The 21,844-nt window shown below is 33.8% G+C and overlaps 4 protein-coding genes across 8 annotated transcripts; 1 reads left to right on the top strand and 3 right to left on the bottom strand.

Annotated features, from left to right (window-relative positions):
- Positions 1–5,082: 5,082 nt before the first annotated feature.
- Positions 5,083–6,364, bottom strand: LOC108568125 (uncharacterized protein C6orf136 homolog). The gene is made up of 5 exons (XM_017929057.1): positions 6,103–6,364; positions 5,692–6,002; positions 5,417–5,638; positions 5,291–5,360; positions 5,083–5,238 (listed from the first exon to the last, which is right to left on the bottom strand). Exons 1-5 carry the CDS (start codon positions 6,229–6,231, stop codon positions 5,119–5,121), a joined length of 852 nt encoding a protein of 283 aa, XP_017784546.1. The 5' UTR covers positions 6,232–6,364; the 3' UTR covers positions 5,083–5,118.
- A 911-nt stretch (positions 6,365–7,275) lies between these two features.
- Positions 7,276–9,986, bottom strand: LOC108568126 (leucine-rich repeat-containing protein 20). Of its 2 annotated transcripts, none has more exons than XM_017929058.1 (3): positions 9,685–9,986; positions 7,559–7,870; positions 7,276–7,499 (listed from the first exon to the last, which is right to left on the bottom strand). In XM_017929058.1, exons 1-3 carry the CDS (start codon positions 9,842–9,844, stop codon positions 7,336–7,338), a joined length of 636 nt encoding a protein of 211 aa, XP_017784547.1. In that variant the 5' UTR covers positions 9,845–9,986; the 3' UTR covers positions 7,276–7,335. The 2 variants fall into 2 exon arrangements, with proteins under 2 accessions (XP_017784547.1, XP_017784548.1); XM_017929059.1 differs by lacking the exon at positions 9,685–9,986 and adding an exon at positions 8,533–8,639.
- A 2,584-nt stretch (positions 9,987–12,570) lies between these two features.
- On the bottom strand, positions 12,571–20,271 carry LOC108568123 (ATP-dependent helicase brm). 3 transcript variants are annotated; one of them, XM_017929052.1, is made up of 11 exons: positions 20,086–20,270; positions 19,233–19,623; positions 18,058–19,067; positions 17,767–17,993; positions 17,549–17,699; positions 16,890–17,168; positions 15,848–16,687; positions 15,578–15,797; positions 13,307–15,521; positions 13,122–13,248; positions 12,572–13,065 (listed from the first exon to the last, which is right to left on the bottom strand). In XM_017929052.1, the coding sequence occupies exons 2-11, from the start codon at positions 19,615–19,617 to the stop codon at positions 12,763–12,765; spliced, it is 5,757 nt and encodes a 1,918-aa protein (XP_017784541.1). In that variant the 5' UTR covers positions 19,618–19,623; positions 20,086–20,270; the 3' UTR covers positions 12,572–12,762. The 3 variants fall into 3 exon arrangements, with proteins under 3 accessions (XP_017784543.1, XP_017784541.1, XP_017784542.1); XM_017929053.1 differs by having other exon boundaries at positions 15,863–16,687; XM_017929054.1 differs by lacking the exon at positions 16,890–17,168 and having other exon boundaries at positions 12,571–13,065; positions 20,086–20,271.
- Positions 19,728–21,589, top strand: LOC108568124. 2 transcript variants are annotated; one of them, XM_017929056.1, is made up of 4 exons: positions 19,728–20,021; positions 20,597–20,874; positions 20,928–21,374; positions 21,428–21,589. In XM_017929056.1, the coding sequence occupies exons 2-4, from the start codon at positions 20,599–20,601 to the stop codon at positions 21,572–21,574; spliced, it is 870 nt and encodes a 289-aa protein (XP_017784545.1). In that variant the 5' UTR covers positions 19,728–20,021; positions 20,597–20,598; the 3' UTR covers positions 21,575–21,589. The 2 variants fall into 2 exon arrangements, with proteins under 2 accessions (XP_017784545.1, XP_017784544.1); XM_017929055.1 differs by lacking the exon at positions 19,728–20,021 and adding an exon at positions 20,320–20,431.
- Positions 21,590–21,844: the final 255 nt, after the last annotated feature.

The following is a 21,844-nucleotide window of genomic DNA, read 5'->3' as shown; positions in this document are numbered from 1 at the left end:
CGAAAATAAAACAAATTTTTTGAATGGAGTTCGATTCGAAAATTCTAACAGCGTTATAATAGTTTCATTGAAATCGGTCGAGTCGTTCGAAAAATAAAACATATTTTTTGAACGAAGTTCAATTCGAAAATTCTAACATTGTTATAATATAAGTAGCGCTCACTAAAAAGCGTATAATAAGTTTCATCGAAATCGGTCGATTTATTCGAAAAATAAAACATATTTTTTGAAAGGAGTTCGATTCGAAAATTCTAACAGCGTCATCATATTAGCAGCGCTCGCTTAAATGCGTATAATAAGTTTCATCGAAATCGGTCGACTCGTTCGAAAAATAAAACATATTTTTTGAACGGAGTTCGATTCGAAAATTATAACAGCTTTATAATATTAGCAGCGCACGCTAAAATCCGTACAATAAGTTTCATCGAAATCGGTCGACTCGTTCGAAAAATAAAACATATTTCTTGAACGGAGTGCAATTTGAAAATTCTAACAGCGTTATAATATTAGCAGGGCTCTCTAACATGGCCATAATAAGTTTCATCCAAATCGCTCGACTCGTTCAAAAAATAAAAATTATTTCTTGAACGGAGTGCAATTTGAAAATTCTAACAGCGTTATAATATTAGCAGCGCTCTCTAAAATGCGTATAATAAGTTTCATCCAAATCGCTCGACTCGTTCAAAAAATAAAAATTATTTCTTAAACAAAGTGCGATTTGAAAATTCTAACAGCTGTATAATATTAGCAGCTCTCTCTAAAATTTGTGTGATAAGTTTCATCCAAATCGCTGGACACGTTCAAAAAATAAATTATTTTTTGCTAACAATTCACATCGCTCGACTCGTTCAAAAAATAAAAATAATTTCTTGAACGGAGTTCGATTTTAAAATTCTAACAGCTTCATAATATTAGCAGCGCTCTCTAAAATGCCTATAATAAGTTTTATCCAAATCGCTCGCCGCGTTCATTTTTAAAATTATTTTTGATCACCAATTAATATTATATATGATTTCTTGAACGGATCTTCTTCGTACAAATTACAGGAACTAATACAATTAGCTGCGTCATATGCCTTATTTAGTCGCTTTCTAAGTTCATTAACTTATTCCAGGGCGGTGTCTGTCAAACTAGTTGGTTGTGGGGGTACCATGACATATATAATAAATTTAATGTAATTGGTGTTTAACTTGACATCGCTTACAGTCGTCGAGTGCAGTACAGCCTTAACCTCAATCTCCCCAATTGATTGCAAGTAAGTGGTAATAAATCTGTTAGACCTCAACTTAGAGGCTAACAGAGATTCTACCCTTCATGGAAAAATAATAATAAACGACGAAATACGGAAAGCCCTTCCAGTTATTGTCAAAGAGAGAAAGATGTCGGATTCCTCCAAGCAGATTTCCTCGCTAGGAAGAAACTTAGTGGATTCATCCCTTTCCACCTAATAAGTAGTAAGGGCATAGTGAGAGATATAGACAAGGGAATCAGCGAAAGGGAAATCCTTAAAATGCATTGATGGAAGAAAAGTACTAAAAGTGGAAAAAATAAACCGTAAATCCACGGACGAGCATGGTATTACAGCATATCCCTAACTAATGCTATATTGATAACTTTTATGGGGAATATCCCCCAACATCTGTCAATATCTGGTACAATCTACGCACCTCCAGGTTTATTACCCCAAGGTAATTAAATGTATTAGATGTCTGCGTTTTGGGCATACAAAGAAAATTTGTAAGTGTAGGGAAATTCGTTACCTCTCTTGTGCAGAGGCGTTCTCGTTGGTTGAGTGCCCGGTCAAACTTTCCCACTTGTGCTCATTGCGGGTTCCCCACTTCTCCAACGAACACAACGTTCGACTCGCTGACGGAGATGTCCTGAATATCTCAAGCAAAAAAAACATTAAGGAGGCTATGGCGGCTCTGGACAGGATTCAAAATCAGGCGCTCCGGATCTGCCTGGGGGCCCTCAAGTCAACACCAATCAACGTACTGCACTCTGAGATGGGTATGCCTCCTCTTCGGTTAAGAAAGATTAGTCTGACCGCGCAATACCTGGTGAAATGTAGAGCCATGGGTCCAACTTGTGTCCTCCAAGCCATTCGACGCCGAGGCCTTCCGGTCTTCACCCTTCTGGATAACCAGAGGAACCCCGCTGCTGGTGCAGGAGTGGTTGGGTTCCGAAGCCGTATCCATGATCATCGCTCCAGGAATCCTACCAGACGTCCTTTCGGTACCTATGTTCACAGTTCCAACCTTCAAGTTCAAAGAAGATACTACACAGCCGACAGTCCCAATTAACCGGGCTCTATACAACTTTGCTGTCGATCATTTCCCTAAGCATGCTCAGATTTATACGGACAGATCAGTTAGACCTGACTCAGCGACTTTGGGGTCTTCATCTCATCAGCAGACGCTTCGGAGAGTGGTCGTCTACCGGATCAGGCTTCCATACTTACGGCTGAACTATTTGTAATTTATAGTGCTTGCTGCTTCGTCCGTCACCACCAGTGGGAGGGAAGTTGTGGACGGACTCGGCCTGTTCGCTGAAGCTCCTCTCAAAGTGTACGTACGCCATGAAAACTAACTTTCTTGTGTTATGGGTTAGAGCTTGTTGTAGGGATTTGTGGGAGGAGGGGACACATTAAATTCTACTAGATCCCCTCACATAAAGGAATTAGAGGTACCCAGAGAATCGATATACGGATCCACTATTCAGACACGTTCCCAGACCTTAAGGAGACTAACCAGTGGCAGACTTGGCATGAGATCAGGGAATCACAGAAGGGTAAGACCTATTACAACAACTTTCCAACAGTCAAGTACAAAACTTGGTTCCATGAGCTAAAATTCTCGAGAAAAACCGACATTTCGATTCTCACCAGACTCAGGTCGGGGCACTGTCTCGCTCCGGCTCATCTCCACAGGATGGGCTGGACCGATTTGAATATGTGTGCCTGTGGTAGTTTAGGAACGGTGAACCATTGTTTCTTCGAGTGCCCCAACAACTAAGCCATCAGTGTGGAATTAATTATTACTCTCGTAGTACTCAAAGCCCCATTGCCTACCTCTATCCCTCTTTTGATGGCATCTGGGAATCGTAACGTGTATCTGGCCGTCTTGGAATTTTTGGATATACATCCTCGGTAGGCGAGCCACATCTGTCCATCTGTCGCTTGGATCTGCTTTAAGCTTCTTCAATAGTTTCGGTACTTTCAATTGACGATGTGATTTCTGTAGTTGGCAGTGCCGCTTCCTTGAGCGCCCTCTGTTGACGGTTCCGCATATTCCTGACAGCGCCCTCTATTGGTGGTTCGGCATAACCGTGGTCCGTAGTTTGTATATTCCCAACACGGCCATCCTGACATTCGTCACGCTCTCGGGACGATTCAAATTCTCTATCCCCTTGGTAAAATTTCTGCGGCAAAACACCCTTTCGATTGCAAACATCATCAGCATTAGATTCACCATCACCTGAATCAGTTAAGCAAATACAATAAGCAGATAATCATCATATCAATTTCAAAAACCAACAACAAATTCAAATAAATAAAAAATCAATAAAATCATCACAAATCAGTCAAATATCATCAGCTTATGAATATCTAAATAAAATCTGAAACATCGCAACATCCAAGAAATCAAAAACAATCCAAAATATCTCATAAACAAAACAAAATATCAAAATTCCAAATAAATAAATCTGAAAACTAAATCAATAAACCAGTATCAAATCAAAATGACTTATAAATAAAAATCATCGTCGTTAATCCAGTCAATTTAAACAATACTCAAGCCAACTACTACCAACAAATATACAAAATCATAACAATCCATTCAAAGGCCATCGCCTTAATTGTACTTAGACACACATAAATATATATATATATAAAGAATAATTGTAGACATTTTCCTTACTTGCTTTTTTCATCACAACGGCGAAATAGAAATGGCGAAAACAGACAAAAGATTTTAATATTCATAAAAAGTTTTATTATAGAAAAGTAAACATTTGAAACAGTACCCGGAACCGATTGGTTCCGAATTCAACCGATTTCGGATGAAAAATCTTCTTCTCTCTCAAGGCATATGTACAAAGCTTATACCAACTGATTTATCGTAAAAAAAAAGATTACAATTTTGCCGTATCCCGTGAACCCCCCACAGTACGTTTAATTAATACCGAAGGAACTTGTAAGCCGTGTCCAATTTGGTCCAATTGTACTGAAATGCAGAGTCCCGGTTTGAACATTGTCTTTGTGTGTTTTAGCCCCTTGTTGTAATATACATCTACATATGATCACTGGGCAGTAGCTGCCGAAATTGTGCTTAACACAAGCTAATTGAAGGGAGTGGAGATTTTTTTAAAAGATGTTTAGTTTTATTTATTACTAATAGAACTACAAACTTGATCTTGCATTTACCATCCACAACTATACAAAGTAGGTATTAATTATCGGTGGAAATCGCAAGCCCGACAACCGAAATCCCGTCTATCGAAATCCCGAGTGTATCGAAATCCCGACAATCTAAAACTTAATAAGATTATTAATTGTGGTTATTTATTGTTAATAACATAAACTAATTTTATTATAGAATATTTCTTATTCTTAAGTTTTATAATGAATAAGTCAACAAAAAAAATACAATAATAATTAATATTATTTATTCTTATTAAGAATAAGTAACAACAATTAATAATCGGGCAAATGAGTCATCGACCAAGGTCTTAAAAATATTTTTTCAGTATCCGTCGTTCCTATTAAAATATAGAATAATTTAAAAATGTTATTGTAGAAATTATAATAATAAAAGACACGTGATTTCGAACGTCGGGCTTTCAATAGACGGTCTTTCTAAATGTATTTTTATAATTAAATATATATATATATAGTACATATTAATATGACCATAAGGCGTTTCGTTTCCACAGGACTCAATGCAATTTTTTGGAACCAATAACAATAAAATTGTATGTAGTAAAAGTATGTATGTAGTAAATTAGTAAAAATATTTTAAAATAAATGATACTAAAAATAATTTACTTAAATAAATACAACTTAAAATGCAAGCATTTATTATTGTATTATTATAAATCCTAATTTCATTTATTCAATCATAATCTAACATATAACAAATCTGAAAATCTTGGTAATACTCCAACAATTAAAGCTAATTTTGCTGAATCAATTGGTGCTTTTACAGATTGATCTATAGAATCTGAATCTGGCATCATCTACAAAATAATACTCATTATTATTGATATACACAATTAACCATTATTTTACCTTGTCAGCAACATGTTTCACGATCTGTCCATCTCCATTTACATAAAATGATGAAAAACCATCATACCAACTGTAACATGCAATTAATTAATATAATACATTTTAGATCTATATTATTAACTTCACTTCTCAGATTTATCAAATATTCCCTTATAGTTCCATAGTTTATACTTCCAAAACAGAATCATCACTTTCAAACCTGACACTCCACGAATCCTCCACCGTACTTTGATAGAGGAGTCCTCAGGGTTTTTGGTAATTTTTATAATTTCTAATTTGACATAAGCATATTTGAGGTGCCCCAGTACTCTTAATAAAGACATTTGTTTAACATAAGGAAATATACCACTTAAAAAAATAAATGTAATTAATTACAATATTTAAATATGTTTGGTACATACACAGTTTGAGTCCCTCTAATGTTATTCTCAAAAATAATATCTTGATGATAAATACTATAATCCAATGGTTGAACAAATAACTTGGGTAGACTTTCACTTAAAGTTCTATATACCATTTCTAACTGTCCATCAGATGGTTTTTCATTTGGTAAATTTGGCTGTGAACCTCTATGTACAATCTCTTGTTTTTTAATGTCTACTACTCTCAGCACAAAGTTATCATCATTTGTATTGATATGATTGTCTACGTCTATGTTTCCCACTTTAAATTCATTAGCTAATGTATATTGGCTATATTGTGAACATGAGAACTGAAAATTAAATAAATATATATTTATATTCATGTATGTATATATATATATATATATATATATTACATAATTATTTGATACCTACAAAATAATTACTAACCTGATTTATCTTAATTGGCAGTGAATAGCATTTGGGGCTACAGATGTTTCTTATAACATGCTGGTGCTTTAATGAAAATGTGCTTAGATTAATAAAACTGATACCAAACTGACGAAAACCCATAGCCATCTTCCTAATTAGAACAAATTGAAATGAATCATTAAATTTTACTTTAAATAAATAAATTGCTTCTGGTTCAAATTATCCTTCATAGATTTTAGGGTTATACTGAATTGACAGTCAAAATTGACAATATAATATAGATAGGCAACTCTATGCAATAGGCAATACAATAGAATACAAAAGTCAAATAAGAAAAAGTCAATTATGTTTTATAATCTTTTAATATGTCGTATGGTGTCGTACTTCTTAAAAAAATTGTAACATGAGGAAAGGTAAGTCTTTAAGTCGACTTTTTAGATCTGATGTTGATGGTTTAACTCTTCATTTTGTCTCTTTTCTGAAATCCCCCACTTCAGCGAGACGTACGAATACAAAGGCTTAAATATAATTTCTTCAAAACAGCGTTTAGTGCCCTTCCTTGAAAGCAAATATATCTCTGGCGCCTTCCCTTCATTCAATTTTTAAATGCTATGTCATAATTCCATTTTTTTTTACGTGCGACCTTCAATTGTATTTTGATTTCGGCACCCCCATTGTTTTACAAAAAAAGTTGAAAGAGAGACGTAACACGTAAAATTGACATTGCGGTTACTTAATAAAAAAATGTTGGGATGCTGTAGGGGGAAGAACCATTCAAACTTATGGACATATTCAGATAGACTCAATCATAAAGGGTTCCCTCTGACTTTAAATAATAGCTACGGCGTCAAAATCGAGGAGTTGACTGCTTTAAGCTGCTCCAATACTTTCGTCAGGATTGATATATTTTGTAAATTAATTAGGCTAAAATGTTTATATTTTTAAATCATTGACTGTATAAAACATGACTTATCATAATTTCTTAAATTAACATTAAACCATTTTTAAAGTTTATTAGTGTACATTATTATGTCAATTTGTATAGTTTTAAAAGTGACTTAAATTATAATGTTTTATTATCCAAAATACAGAATTGAAATTTAAGGACAAGAAATATATATTGGAAATATTAGCTTTATTATTTATTATAAATAAACATGTTTCTTAAAATGAATCACAAAAAAATAATTATTTATTTGTTAATATAATTCCTTTTGGCAGTGTACATTTCTGTAACTCGATTAAACCTTTTTATATTGTTAAGTCTTCCCAGTCTTCCTTTTCTTTTGGGGTAAGTAAAACGTTAATAGTTGAGATCGACGATAAACAATCATGGCATTTTGGTGCGATTGGGTTATTTGTAATATCTAATATCTGCAATGACGGTGCCTCCTTTATATCGTCAACCTCCACTTCTATAAAAAAAAAAGAGAGCTATAAATATGTATATAAATTAATTATAATCATACTTCACCTATTATATGATTATGACCAGCTTTGAGATTTTGTAGATTTGGAATCTTAAATATAGCATTTGGAAGAGAAATGAAGGTATTATAAGAGATGTCGAGGTTTATAAGATTTTTCAAATCTACAATCTCATCTGGTAGTTTGGATATCTGATTGTGAGACAAGTTCAGATCGGTAATAAGACTAAATTTCAGTGCAAACTTTGGTGTAATTTTCGTAATATCATTGCCACTTAAGTCACATGACTTCAGCTCTGTATTTCTCATTAGGTGGTAAACTGCATCAGGAACTTGCATTAACTGGCATTCAGATAAATCTAAAATAATAAAAACATAAGACTCACTTTAACATTATTTTTATTACAAAATATGATTGTTATTACAAGTATCTTCATTTGTTAGTATTTTTCATCATAATCATTTACTAATTATTACATTATTTCGTTATATAGTGTTATTTTTTCTGTAGTAACAAGAATTGAACAAATATAAGAAATAATATAAAAATAAGACTAAGTGTTCTAAGACACATTGGAACATATTAAACTTCCGCGACGCACTTAAATCTATAGTCTAACTTCTTAGGCAGCACACTAAAGCATTTATTATATTTTTAAATTTTCGCGGGTCACTTTAATTACGCGTAGCTATGAAGAATGTAAACAAAGCACGTTCATAAGTATATAACAACCTACATTTATGTACGTAATCCGTAAAAAAAAATTATAAAAATAGAATAGAATATCTTCTCATCGTCCTTATTTGGTTATACCATTATAATTAATATTGATATTCATTCTAGAGCATCATATTTAAATAATAGACAACAATAAGCACTGAATTAAATTGCGATGTTAAAGATCACAATAATTATACTAACACTAGAACAACAAACAGTGGCACTCTATATTATATTTACTTATTAGCACATGTCGAAGAATAATATTATTAAGTTTTTAATGAAGAATATATGTATTACCTAACTGTTTTTTTTCTACTGCTTCTTCACACCTTAAAATGACACGTGAAACAGCTGATGCCATATTGCTACCGATCTCGACATGAAATGAACCGCTGACTAATACTAAAGTTAGAACGCGTTATTTTTAGATTCGTAAATTTATTTTAAATTTTTAGGATTTAAATAATGTCAAACATTGCGTGACTTTTTATTGCAATACAACTCAAGATGCTAATCGCAAAACTACTAACTTCTTATGAAATGCAATCCCCAAAAAAATATTCCCTCTTATGATTCAGAGCCGTGTATTCCTTCATATTCATTTACATAATGTCGGCACAATTTGATACAATTTCAAAAAATTTAGATGACAATATTATTGATTTTTTTTTAGAAACTAATTTATAGGCCACTATAAAATATAAGTGATAATTACATATGTCTGCAAAATTTAACTTTATTGACTTACCTTCTGAAATTATGTGAATGCAAACTATATGCAACTTACAACTTAGCTCGTATATGTGCCAGTCTGTATTTTCTAATTTCAAATAAATAAATATAAGAAAAATACAAACAAAATAAGACATATAATATGGCAGGTCTGGAATATATATCATTCACTGATTGTTTTAGTACATATTTAATAATACTTCGATAATTTGTTTACTAGTTTTTTTTTCGGTGAAACTACTTGAACCTATAATTTAATTTCCGCGGCACATTTAAATTTAGATTTTTTTTAAATAAAGAGATTTATATTAATTATTATTTATATAAATCTCTTTAGCACTCTTTCTAACCGTTTCTGGTTTATCGGCCCCCACATTTTTTTTTGTCTTTTTTTGAGGATCGAATCAACTTCTTCGTATCCGATTTTCCTGATACAGGCGACTATGAAAATAATTTAATTAATGATGTTTTCGAGGCACACTGGTCCTACAAAACTTTAATAAGTAGTTCAGAATGTTTGACAATAAACATTCATTGAAATAATTAAAAAAAATAATTTCTGGTTTCATAAAAATGAATTGGCAGTGATCGTTAGCCCTTTAGTACAAATTGAGGCTAATCGAAATTAGTAAATAATAAAATGAATTTACTTTTTAATTAGTTGAAAAACTTTATACTTATTTATTTATATTTAAAAAAAACAGTATATTTCCTTACCTAAATTATTGTTTAGTTGCGCTTCATTACATCTCCCGACGACACGTATAATAGCTCTTCCGGCTAATCTTGTGCAGATCATCATAGCACCCATTCTTGGATCAGGAACATTATTAGCCTGATTGGTAATATCCTCACCAAATTGAGATGGGGGACGCATTTTGCACAAAATAATATTAATTTAATGTTTTTCACCAAAAGTAAAAATAGAGCTCCTTAGAAAATATTTTTAAATAGCTTAAATATTTTTCTAACAATGTACTTTTGGTTTCACTTTTGAGCGCGTACTACAAATGTATTAATTTCGCAACTGCACGCTCTCTTTTATTAATTCTTCCCCACTCTATATTCTGGATCTGCTTTGTTTACATACAAAGTGTACGCAGAGTACAGACATTAAAATAATAAACATGATGCACGATATAATTAAAAATATATTTTCAGTTTGAACTTAAATTAGTATTTTTTTTACCTAAAAAGGATCATTTATAAGAATTTAAAAAATTATAAAATCTTAAGTCACTAGTGCCTGAAGGAGTAATACAATATAAGGTTAAATTCAATTTTAAAATAATATTTATTCATGTTCCTATAATTTAAAATTATTATTTGCATTTCCTTTGTTGATATTCCTGGAACTGATTTTATTTCGAGACAGCATAAAGAGTCAAAAATACTTTTTCATTGGAAGCTGCAGTTTGACTATTTAAAAAGTTGTTTTTTTCTCCAAAAATAACTTCCGGATATGTAAACACTGCAATGGAGATCTATATACGTAGTATTTTTGATTTTAGATGCGATTGGAAATGAATAACTCTTTTCGTTAAATGAAGGTCGGAACAACGAGAAGTGCTTAGCTATACCATATTTCCGCATTCAAGTACATCGTCCTTATGCGGATATATATATATATATAAATGCGCGTTTGTGTTTGGCATAAAGGCCATGTGCGGACGTAAAGTCTATTTATAAGTGACCGTTTGGTAAGCTGCCAAATTTGCCAAGTTTCCTCCAAGAAAAAATGAAAATATTTAGTACTTAATTTTCTCTAAATGCGCAATATGGAATTTCCATATAAATTTTGTAGAAAATTTTCAAACACCTTTAACCATCTAATGTTTAATAATCTAAACCAAGATTTAAATATGTCTGAAGTACCAAACAGTTTGTAATGTTTGTTACTTGTAATAAATTTTACCGAACTTAAATAATATACTGTTATTGATAAATATATAAAATAAATATATTATGTCAGTTTGACGTTTATTTGTTCAATTTGAATATATTTGCAAATATGCCACCACCGTATGGGGCTGCTGGAATTCAAGATCCTAGATTAATGAAACATTTCCAAGACTATGAGCAGTATCTAAGGAAGGCAAGAAAAGAATTTGAAGGGCGGTGGTCCTCAAATTTTTCTGCAAATTCAGAAATTTCTGAATTTATGATAATGAGAACATTGGGATCAGGAGCCTTTGGTAGAGTATGTTTGGTCAAACACCGACAGCGTGAGAAAACATATGCAATGAAAATGTTAGATAAAAAGCATATTGTTAGAACAAAACAAGTTGATCACGTACATTCGGAAATTCGATTAATGGATGCAATGAATTTCGAATTTCTAGTAAAACTGGAATACTATTTCAAAGATAATTGCTATCTTTTTGTATTAATGCCTTATGTGAGCGGGGGTGAAATGTTTGGACATTTGAGAAAACTCAGAAAATTTGATGAAAGTTTAGCAAAATTTTATGCCGCTCAGGTTATTTTAGCTTTTGAGTACATTCATTTTATCGGAGTTGTTTATAGAGATTTGAAGCCAGAAAATATTTTGATGGATATTGACGGATATATCAAAATTACCGACTTCGGGTTTTGTAAGAAGATTGATGAACAGAGAACTTGGACACTTTGCGGTATAACATTGTATATTAATAATAATTGATTGGTTCTATATAACATATACATAAAATGAGATTGGCCATGGTCTTTCAGCTGGTGGTACATATAATTTATACTCTTATATGTTATTAAATTAGGTACTCCGGAATATTTAGCACCCGAAATCATTATGAGCCAGGGTTACAATAGATCTGTGGATTGGTGGTCACTGGGAATTCTAATTTATGAGATGTCTGCAGGATATCCACCATTTTATGCCAAGGATCCAATGCGACTATACGATAAAATTGTTTGTGGCAAGTTTAGTTTTCCACAACATTTCTCCAAATATCTTCAGCATTTGTTGGTTAATATGATTCAAGTCGATAGAACTAAGAGGTATGTTAATATAAGGATTATACATAATACGTGTGATACTCATTTAACTGCTTAAACGCTTTTAACATATTAAGCAGAGAAGTAATTATTGTAATTCTACTGGTGATACTTAAACCATAACAAACTTTAATTGCTACAATAGTATTAAAGCTTCGTATGATAGTGAAATAGTTTATTATATACTTACATTCAATTTCTAAAATATGTTGTTGGCAAATACGATTTATTAAATTAAATATTGGTTTATAATTTCAGATATGGTGTTTTGAAAAATGGAGCAAAAGATGTTAAATGTCACGATTGGTTTAAATCTGTTGACTGGGAAGGTATTTTGATGAAAAGAATTAAACCGTCTTACAGACCTAGGATAACATCTGCCGAGGATACGTCTAATTTTGATGAAGTAGAGGAACAACCATTCCGTACAAATTCTGTTGAAGAATTCCCAACAGAATTTGCCAATATTATTGTTAAAAAATATTAATTTTATTTTTAAATCAACATTACTTAAGAGCCTCAAATGTTTATTTATATTTTATTAATAAATGAAAACGAAAAGTTATAATAATACAAATGAAGAATATTTTTTCTCTACTTATACTAAACGACGTTATAATGAAATGTAATTAAAATATTTATATATTAAGAATCCATATTCCATAATTATCCACTGAAGAATATCAAACTACCAATGATTTATTACATATATAATTAAGATCAGATTATTTATTCCAATTTCTGATCACTTTTACAATTAACTGAGGAATATGTACAAAACACAATGAAACTTTCTAATATTTAGTCATCATCGTCATCATCATCGTCAGAAATGTATTTTTTTGCGGAACGTTTACGACGTCCACCGCCTTTTTTATTCTTCAATTTTATCTTCATTTTTACAGTGGAATCAGTATCGGATTTGTTATCATCGTCTTCGCCGTCATCATCATCGCCATCTGTTTCAAGACGTTGCTTTGCATTAGTAAATACAGACTGAAGAACTATACTATCTTCATGAATTAATGAATTTTCTTCATTATATATCTGTGCATTTTGGCATAGTAACATGAAATCTCTTTCTAAATCCGCAAAATCTGTATACTAAAATATAAACATTCAAATAAATATTAATAAATACGAATGAAATTCTATCTTACCTTGCCCTCATCAATTCTGTTGGCAATTTTTGTCATATCAATAGGTTTCTTGATAATGTCGTAATAATCTGGGTAATCTTTTCTCGGTGGTATTTTCATAAATGGTTCACTTAATAATCTCCCATCGCTGCAAATATTAAAATTATATTAGTTATATATTACATTATTAGTGCACATTTAAATACCTGTCTGTATACTTTAAAACAATATTCATTAATTTTCTCATTTGCTTCTTAAGCTTCGAATCAATACCAGACTGTCCTCTACGTCTCTTGCTACTGCTGGTTCCAACTTCAGAATCAGAATCGTCACCTCGTTTTCGTTTTTTACGTCCTTTTTTCTTCTTATTAATTTTTTCTTCCTCTTCTTCCTCGTCATCATAATCTCCTCCTTCATCGATTGCTTTTAGCCATTCTTTTTCAGTTAAGCTATCCGTATAATCAACTTCCTTTCTTTGCCTTGTACCTCTTCCTAAAATACTCTCTTCTGGATCTTCATATGCCCAACATTCGACCTCATCGTCTTCTTTAACCAGCCAGTCAGGCAATTCACTTTCTTCCAATAACCTTCCTTTCCTGGCAGATCCCAATTTCGCTTCTTCTCGTCTCCTCTCGAGATCCATTTTTTGAAATATTTCAAATTCAGCTTCAGAACGTGCTACCATTTGATTAACATTTTCATCATCAGGTACTTCATTTTCTTCTTCTTCATCATCACCATCTTGATGAAGAATACTTTGCAAGAATTGTTGTCTTTCAGAACCTGTCGATTTTTGGTCAAACATACCGGCTTGGATAACTTTCTCATCCATATTTAACTTATATCTTGCAGCTGCTAAAATTCGTTCTTCTACGGAATTTACAGTCATTAATCGCAAGACTCGTACTTCATTTTGTTGGCCAATACGATGCGCACGATCTTGGGCTTGAAGATCCTGGTGTGGGTTCCAATCAGAATCAAATATAATTACAGTATCAGCAGTTTGTAAATTTAAACCCAATCCTCCTGCTCGGGTTGATAGCAGAAATAAGAAATATTCGCTGTGACGACTATTGAATTTCTTAAGCAAATCTCCGCGATCTTCTGCTTTGGTTGTTCCATCCAAACGTAAATATCCAAACCCTCTCCAACTTAAGTAATCTTCCATGATGGTCATTAATTGTGTCATTTGACAGAAAAGTAAAACACGATGATTAGTTGCTTTTAACTTGGGTAGAATGCGGTCCAGCAATTCGAATTTTCCTGAGGCCCTGTATACATCAGGTCCTGAAATAACGCCACCGGCCATTCCAACATGATCGCAATATTTTTCTTCAATATTTTGAAACATGAATGGATGATTACATAATTTTCTGAGTTGCACAATAGTATTCATAAGAGCTTTAGAGCCACCTTTGCCTTTGTTTCCTTTCTCTGAACCGTCTGTAAGTAAAACTCCCTTACTTTGCATATGTTTATAAAGAACACGTTGTAATCCAGACATATCGCATTTAATAATATATTCCACTTTGTCTGGAAGTTGAGATTCCACTTCCTTTTTGAGACGTCTGAGCAAAAATGGTCTTAGCACTTTGTGGAGACGACGAATAATAAGTATAGTTTCTTCTTCGTTTAATTCAACTTTCTCCCCAGTCGTCGCAAATGGTGCATTAAACCATTGTTCAAATGTAGAACAACTTTTGAATATAGAAGGCAATAAAAAGTTTAAAAGTGCCCATAATTCAGGAAGTTTATTTTGTAATGGTGTTCCAGTGAGCAAAAGTCTGTGTGGCGCTAAATAATGAGTATTCAAAACTTGGGTGAGCTTGCAGTGATGATTTTTCATTCTATGCCCCTCGTCAATAATCATATATTTCCATGGGAGTTTAGCTAAAACGCCCTTGTCTTTTATTACATATTCATATGTTGTTAAAAGTACGTTGAATTTAGTAGCTCTCATCTGAGATTGGATTTGTCTTCTACCAGCTGGTGATCCTTTGTACGATACAACTACCACTGAAGGAGACCACTTTTCAAATTCCAAAACCCAATTGGAAAGCGTCGATAGAGGAACAATAATCAAGAAAGGTCCATTAACTTTTTTCTTTTCCATTAAGTACGTTATTAGTGCAATCGTTTGAATGGTTTTACCAAGACCCATCTCGTCAGCTAAAATTCCATTCAGATTGTTATTGTATAAAGAAACTAGCCATTCAAGACCCTTAATTTGATATTCTTTCAAATTGCCATTCACCATAATTGAGGCTTGTTCTGTAACTATTTCATGTACTGTATGAGCTATGCTGTAATACGTTTGTTCCTCATTAGCATTTTTATGATACTCGTCATCCTCGACTTTAGCCTTTTTAAGAACATCTTTGACTTTAGGATCATCATTTTTATTTTCAGACTTTTTATGCGCTACAAAGAAAATAAATTTATTATTCTATTAATAAATTTAATAAATCTAAACTTACAGCCTTCTGGATCATCATCTGAATCATCATCACTATCTTCAACAACTTCCCAGCCAGGATGACATTCAAGCCACTGTTGAAGTTGACTTAACAATGGCGCATCTTCTCCACTTAATATCTTACCAGAAGAAGTTTCTACAACAGTGACTGGTCTATCTGAACCCTGAGAACCTTCATCATCCACTTCCATGCCATCTGCACCGACTTTTGTCTTCTTCTTCTATAAAATAATAGTTATTAAAAATTCTTGTTCTGGTCTATAAATAATGCCTTTTTCAAGTTTACCTTTTTCCTCTTCTCTTCTTCTTGTTGCTTTCTTCTTTGTTCAATCTTATGCTGTTTAACCATTTCAGTAAGGTTGGAAATGTATTCGTCTGTTTGTGAAAGTAAGAACGCCAGGCGTTTATCTTTCTTTTGATCAATAAGTTTCCTATAGCCTTCTTCATCTTCAGCCATCAGTCTTCTCATACGTTCTTTTTCAATTCTCTCCTGTTCTTTCTTCTGTTCACGTTCCGCATTTGCATGATAATTCATTACAGCCTTATTTAATCGTGCCAACTTTGCTTGATTATTTCTGTGGAAATCTTTAAAATCTTTTCCATGTTGAAGAACTGAACCTAAAAATTCTTGATGTTTCTGGCGACGCTTTCGTTCGGCTTCCAATTTTTGTTGTTTTTCTAGTTTTTCCGTAGCACGTGCTTCTCTAAGGCCCTGTCGCTTGGTACGTTTGTATGCTTTTACATTAACTGCTGTTTCTAAAGTTGTATCCTTACGCGTACAGGCTATTATTTCGCTACGTAATTGACGTTGAAAATTTAAGCATCTCAAAGCTCTCAATTCAATCTGAGCTTGAATGCGTAAATCTTCAGGCATGTTTGTAGGTAAGTTACTAAGTTGATCCATGCGGGCTTGTATACGAGATGCTACACGATTTTCACGTTCTTGAAGAATTACTAATGGATCTATCCCTACTGGTTTCGATAAAGTAGTAACACGATTTTGTTTACCCTGAACTTGCTGCTGTTGTTGATTTGCTTGTCCAGGACCACCAGGACGAACACCATGCGGTTGCCCAGGTAAAGGTGGTTGCAGAGAAGGTTTTTGTGCAGACTACATATACAAAATTATATATTAAACACAATTCATCAATAACATTAAAGAATACTTTTAAGTTGTAATTATTTAGTAAAATAAATGTTGCAAAAGTCAAAGCCTGGATTGATAGCTTATTATATTCATATTATTAATTGCTTGACGCAGATAGTAGTGTGCGAAATCGTAAAATACTAAACAGTGTAATTATTGTTTTTACCTGAGGTGGAATTGAAGTTGGACCTACTATATGTTGAGAAGCAGTCGCACTTGGAGGAGCTCCCGGAGGTCTCATTGGTTGTGGTGGAAGTGGAGGCCCTGGTTGTTGTTGTTGCTGCAGTTGCTGTGGTGGTGTTTGTTGTTGTTGTGGTGGTGGTGGTGTTTGTTGTTGTTGTGGTGGCGGTGCAGTTTGCTGTTGCTGGGATGTTGGTTGTGGTGTATTACTTTCAGATGACGAGGATTCATTCACTTCGCCAGAGGAGGGCGGCGGCCCACCACTCTATAATAACCAGTTCACCTTGTAGAATTTTTCTAAATTTCTACAAACTACTCGTCTTTCATTCGATAAAACAACATGCACACAAAAAAGCTTTCTACGATTTCCAACACTACTTAAAAATCATTGCATCTTTTTATAAAATTATATAACTACATAATAACAAATTCTAAACAAACGGCTTTGTGCAACTTCTACTATAATATTAGTTTATATACATATAATCATGCAGCAATGACTATTAATAATTTAAAATGTTAATATTCAATTTATTTTAAAGATTATTTTTAGAATTATAAATAATTATTATGTCTATTATTTTATATAAAAGCTATATATATATTTACTACTTATAATATAAATGATCAAATCATACAACTTACCTGAGGAGCTTGCACAGCTTGTTGGAATGGACTCGAAGGAGGCGTTGGAAATTGTGGAGTACCATCAGGTCTTTTACCCTGTACTGCCATTGTCATTTGCTGAGTCAATGGTTGGTTTCTAGCTAACATTCTATATGCTAAAATTTGCGACCTACAACATAATTACACGTTAAGAAAAGTCATAAAAAACCGTATTTTAAAAAACTTGTTGACGTTACCTAAGTTGTTGCATTTGCAACTGGTTAAATAGCGAATTACTGCCATTTGTGCGTGCACGCAGTGCTAATAATTGTGAATAGCGAGGGTCTTCTTGCATTCCCTTTTCTTCCATGGAATCTATTGCTCGCTGAAGAGCACTCAAATTTTCTTGTCCCTGAGGTATTGGAGGTCCTGGTTGTGGAATTCCACCTGGAGGGCCTTGTGGTCCTGGCGAGGAAGTGGGATTCTGAAAATAAAAATATATATTAATATAAATGAGTTCTAGACATATCAGTCATATCAAGTATTACCTGTCCTTGTGAGGGATGATTAATTGGTGCCATTGGAAGCCCTGCATATGGTTGACCAGAAGGACCTTGTATATTATGTGGCATACCATGAGGCGATGGCCCCCCTGGTGCACCTGCTTGCATATGTCCTGTAGAGGGATGCACTTGACCTGGTGATGGACCACTAGGATGTTGTTGATGTGGTCCTCCAGGGTGACTATGTACTGGTGGAGTGCTGTTCGTAAGGCTTTGAGGGCCCCCATGATGACTCTGAGGTCCTCCAGGATGTCCAAGAGAATGTCCTTGAGGACCACCTGGATGTCCTTGCTGTCCTCCAGGATGCACTGGTGGACCACCTGGATGTCCTTGCTGTCCTCCGGGATGCACTGGTGGACCACCTGGATGTCCTTGCTGTCCTACAGGGTGCCCCGGTGGACCACCTGGATGTCCTTGCTGTCCTCCAGGATGCCTGGTGGACCACCTGGATGTCCTTGCTGTCCTCCAGGATGACCTGGTGGACCACCTGGATGTCCTTGCTGTCCTCCAGGATGCACCTGGTGGACCACCTGGATGTCCTTGCTGTCCTACAGGGTGCCCTGGTGGACCACCTGGATGTCCTTGCTGTCCTACTGGATGGCCAGGTGGTCCTTGATGCCCTGGCGGTCCTCCAGGATGTCCTGGCGGTCCTCCTTGATGTCCTGGCGGTCCTCCTTGATGTCCTGGCGGTCCTCCTGGATGTCCTGGTTGTCCTCCTGGATGCCCAGGTGGTCCACCAGGATGACCTGTTGGCCCTGCCAAGTGACTTTGTTGCCCTCCTGAATGTCCACTTGCATGTCCTTGTGGTGGCATTGCATGATGCACATGAGGAACTCCTGCATGTACTTGGGCCCCGGAAGGATGTCCTTGTGGTATAATAGAATGACCTATAGGGCCACCAACATTTCCTTGTTGACCAGCAGGATGTACAGATGACCCAACATGGCCAGACGTTACTTGATTGGGGTGTCCTTGATGAACTTGCATTGGTGGACCTATCAATCAAATGAAATTAATTGTATATAATGCTTTATAAAATAAAATAATATATAGGATGGAAAGACTTTGATCGATAGCCCTTTAAAATATGTTAAAAAAAATGTATGTTCATACAAGAACTAAATTTACTTTGACATTAATAAAATTATTCAGAATCTTACCAGAATGTCCCTGTTGTGGTACACCCATGTGTCCCTGTATAGAGGGACCTTGATGAACAACTCCAGTAGGATGGCAAGGAGGTGTTGGTACACCAGTTGGTGGACCATGAGATGAGGGCATTCCTGGATGCCCTTGATGAGAAGACATTCCTGAATGCTGTGGAGATTGCATGTGTGGACCTGGTGGACCTTGTGGATGATGTCCTGGACCTTGTGGAGGCATTGGGCCAATATTTGCTGATGGTGGTCCATTGAGATGACCCGATGGTACTTGATATGGACTATGTGGTGATGGACAAGGTGCCGGACTTTGTGATGGTGGTCCCATTGGACTTGGTGCCTGTGGTGGAGGCATTGGGCTGCTTTGCGGTGATGGACTAGCCATAATATGCTGTAATCATGAAATATTTACAATTCAACTTGAACATACTGAATATTTGGTTGCATAAAATGATGAAATACACAGGAAACATAAAATGATATAATTATTGATAAATATAATAAAACTTAAATGTGTCCAGTACATTTAAATATATTATATTTGGTATATTTATAGTTGAAGCAGAATATGGACAAATGTATATAAAGTAAACAAATAAAACGACGTTGATGCGTCGTAGTTGGCGTGGGCTATTTAACTGAGCCGGTTTTATTCGGTTTCATTTCATGACGCTTTCTTTGCAGTTCACATCAATACGAAATGTATTCATGTATCGAATAATATGTACACGTATGAAACACTAATTCAACAGCAAACATTAATTTTCATAAGCGATTTATAAAAAAAAAGTGAGTATACGTAACGAGTAATGTTATTAAATCTGCATTCGCTATAGAAACACGCCAAACCTACCTTCGCAATATTTTCCCACCTAGTAGTGCAGAATAATTAACTGAATATTCATCTGATTATTTCCAATTAAGTAACTTAACGAAATCCATAGTCACTGGAGAAATCGGTTTGCATAAACTCTATAAGTTAATCTTACAAACGAACAACACAACATCGGCCATTTTTCTATCAACACTATCTGCTCATGCTTTCTTCTGCGCATGCTTTACAATGATTCTAACATGGCCATAACATAATCCCCAGTTTAGTAAGGTTTAGTCGGTTTAGTTTATTGCTTATTAAGGAATGTAAGGCAGTTCTCGCTTGAATCTATACACTATTATAATTGATTATTTACACTCGTACCGTAAGTAATGGCATTTATTTGTAATTAATGATATGTCTACAAAATTTGCCTGGTTGCATATACTATTTATCTTAAATTTATTTCTTATACATCTTAATTGGTTAACAAAATACCGCCTAACGCCGACTAATTTATCATTAAAATAAACATGTGTTTTCATTCTAGCCATGGCTCTATCAAAAATAAAAGAAGATTTACTTGTTTTGGGTTATCCTAATATTCAATTAATGGATGATGAAGATGTTGCTGAAGTGTTTAATGCAAAAAGAAGAACTTCATTCTTAAAATGGTTTTTGGACAAAGTTGGTGGCTTCATATTACCAGCAGATGAAAAGAAATTGCATTCCATATTGGGAGACACTCTGAGTGACTTAGGTTTATGTCTTCATTCACAAAAGGATAAATTTGTTAATGGTGATTTATCTTTAAATATTGCTGATCAAGTGTGTATACTATGTATAACAATAACCTATTAATCAAGAGCAACACATTTTAGTTTACCATTTTTCTAAGGATTTTGGATTATTTAAAAGTTGAGGCATATGGACAAGAAATCAGTAAAAATAAGAATCATGCTACTTTTGTTAAAATGGAAGAACTGGAGGATTGTGTAAATATGGACATAAATCTTTTTTATGATAATGGACCTTTCATAGGTATAACGCAAAACGAAAGGAATTTGAAAATGAATCAGTTAGAAGATAAAATAAACATGTTGGAGATTGATGAATTAATAACAGAAGATGTTATATGCGATGTAATACCAGTAACTGAATCCTTTTGTAATTCAACGTTATCGTTGCAATTTACATTGCACAAATTTTACGAAGTGGTGGATAATCTCTATATCTTTGATAAGACAAAGGTATCCAGAGAAATGTGTGATGAACATTTCGATTTAAAATTATATCATGCCAAGAAAATAATGGAATCAATTAAAGAGGTTTGATGTTATGTTATATTATTTGTTCTATATATTTTATATGTATTTTTTAGTATATCCAAAATATTAACACAATTATAGGATTTCAAGAGCAAACAGTACCAAGCATTATTAATATGGATGCTAAATATTTAAAGGTTCTTGTTGAAACCACAGAATCAGCTAGGGAGTTAATTAATATACAAAATCTGTTTAAATAATATTTCGTATATAATAAATAGTTTGAAAATATTGCAATTAATGTTTAACCAGAATGCATTAATATTCTACAAGTGTTTAGAAATAATGCAAATTTTAATTATATATTTGAGTATATTATAACTATATATATTCTTTCAAACCATAATTAAACTACATTCTTTTTATACTTACCATTTTTATTGTAATTTCAATTGGGCCTGAATTTTAACCTTATTGATAAATATAATCTTAGGCAACCAGTTTAGCGATGTTCTACAGCATATGACTGA

This window comes from Nicrophorus vespilloides, unplaced genomic scaffold (genome assembly GCF_001412225.1).
Source record: "Nicrophorus vespilloides isolate i.1.1-1 unplaced genomic scaffold, Nicve_v1.0, whole genome shotgun sequence".
Lineage (NCBI taxonomy): Eukaryota > Metazoa > Arthropoda > Insecta > Coleoptera > Silphidae > Nicrophorus > Nicrophorus vespilloides.
The sequence above is the reverse complement of the archived record's forward strand: the minus strand, read 5'-3'. Positions and strand labels throughout refer to the sequence as shown.

Bases quoted from the DNA above. Each gene is read 5' to 3' on its own strand.
- LOC108568123 (XM_017929052.1), bottom strand. From the start codon at position 19,617: ATGGCTAGTCCATCACCGCAAAGCAGCCCAATGCCTCCACCACAGGCA. The intron at 17,169-17,548 runs GTAAGTTGTATG...TGGTTATTATAG, and splicing joins AAGCTGTGCAAGCTCCTCAG to AGTGGTGGGCCGCCGCCCTC. The intron at 13,249-13,306 runs GTATTTAAATGT...TAATATTTGCAG, and splicing joins GTTTTAAAGTATACAGACAG to CGATGGGAGATTATTAAGTG.
- LOC108568124 (XM_017929056.1), top strand. From the start codon at position 20,599: ATGGCTCTATCAAAAATAAAAGAAGATTTACTTGTTTTGGGTTATCCT. The intron at 20,875-20,927 runs GTGTGTATACTA...AACACATTTTAG, and splicing joins CTTTAAATATTGCTGATCAA to TTTACCATTTTTCTAAGGAT. The intron at 21,375-21,427 runs GTTTGATGTTAT...TGTATTTTTTAG, and splicing joins TAATGGAATCAATTAAAGAG to TATATCCAAAATATTAACAC.
- LOC108568126 (XM_017929058.1), bottom strand. From the start codon at position 9,844: ATGCGTCCCCCATCTCAATTTGGTGAGGATATTACCAATCAGGCTAAT. The intron at 7,871-9,684 runs GTAAGGAAATAT...TTATTATTTTAG, and splicing joins GCAACTAAACAATAATTTAG to ATTTATCTGAATGCCAGTTA. The intron at 7,500-7,558 runs GTGAAGTATGAT...TTTTTTTTATAG, and splicing joins TGGTCATAATCATATAATAG to AAGTGGAGGTTGACGATATA.
- LOC108568125 (XM_017929057.1), bottom strand. From the start codon at position 6,231: ATGGCTATGGGTTTTCGTCAGTTTGGTATCAGTTTTATTAATCTAAGC. The intron at 5,361-5,416 runs GTGAAGTTAATA...TGCATGTTACAG, and splicing joins ATATTTGATAAATCTGAGAA to TTGGTATGATGGTTTTTCAT. The intron at 5,239-5,290 runs GTAAAATAATGG...ATTATTTTGTAG, and splicing joins TGAAACATGTTGCTGACAAG to ATGATGCCAGATTCAGATTC.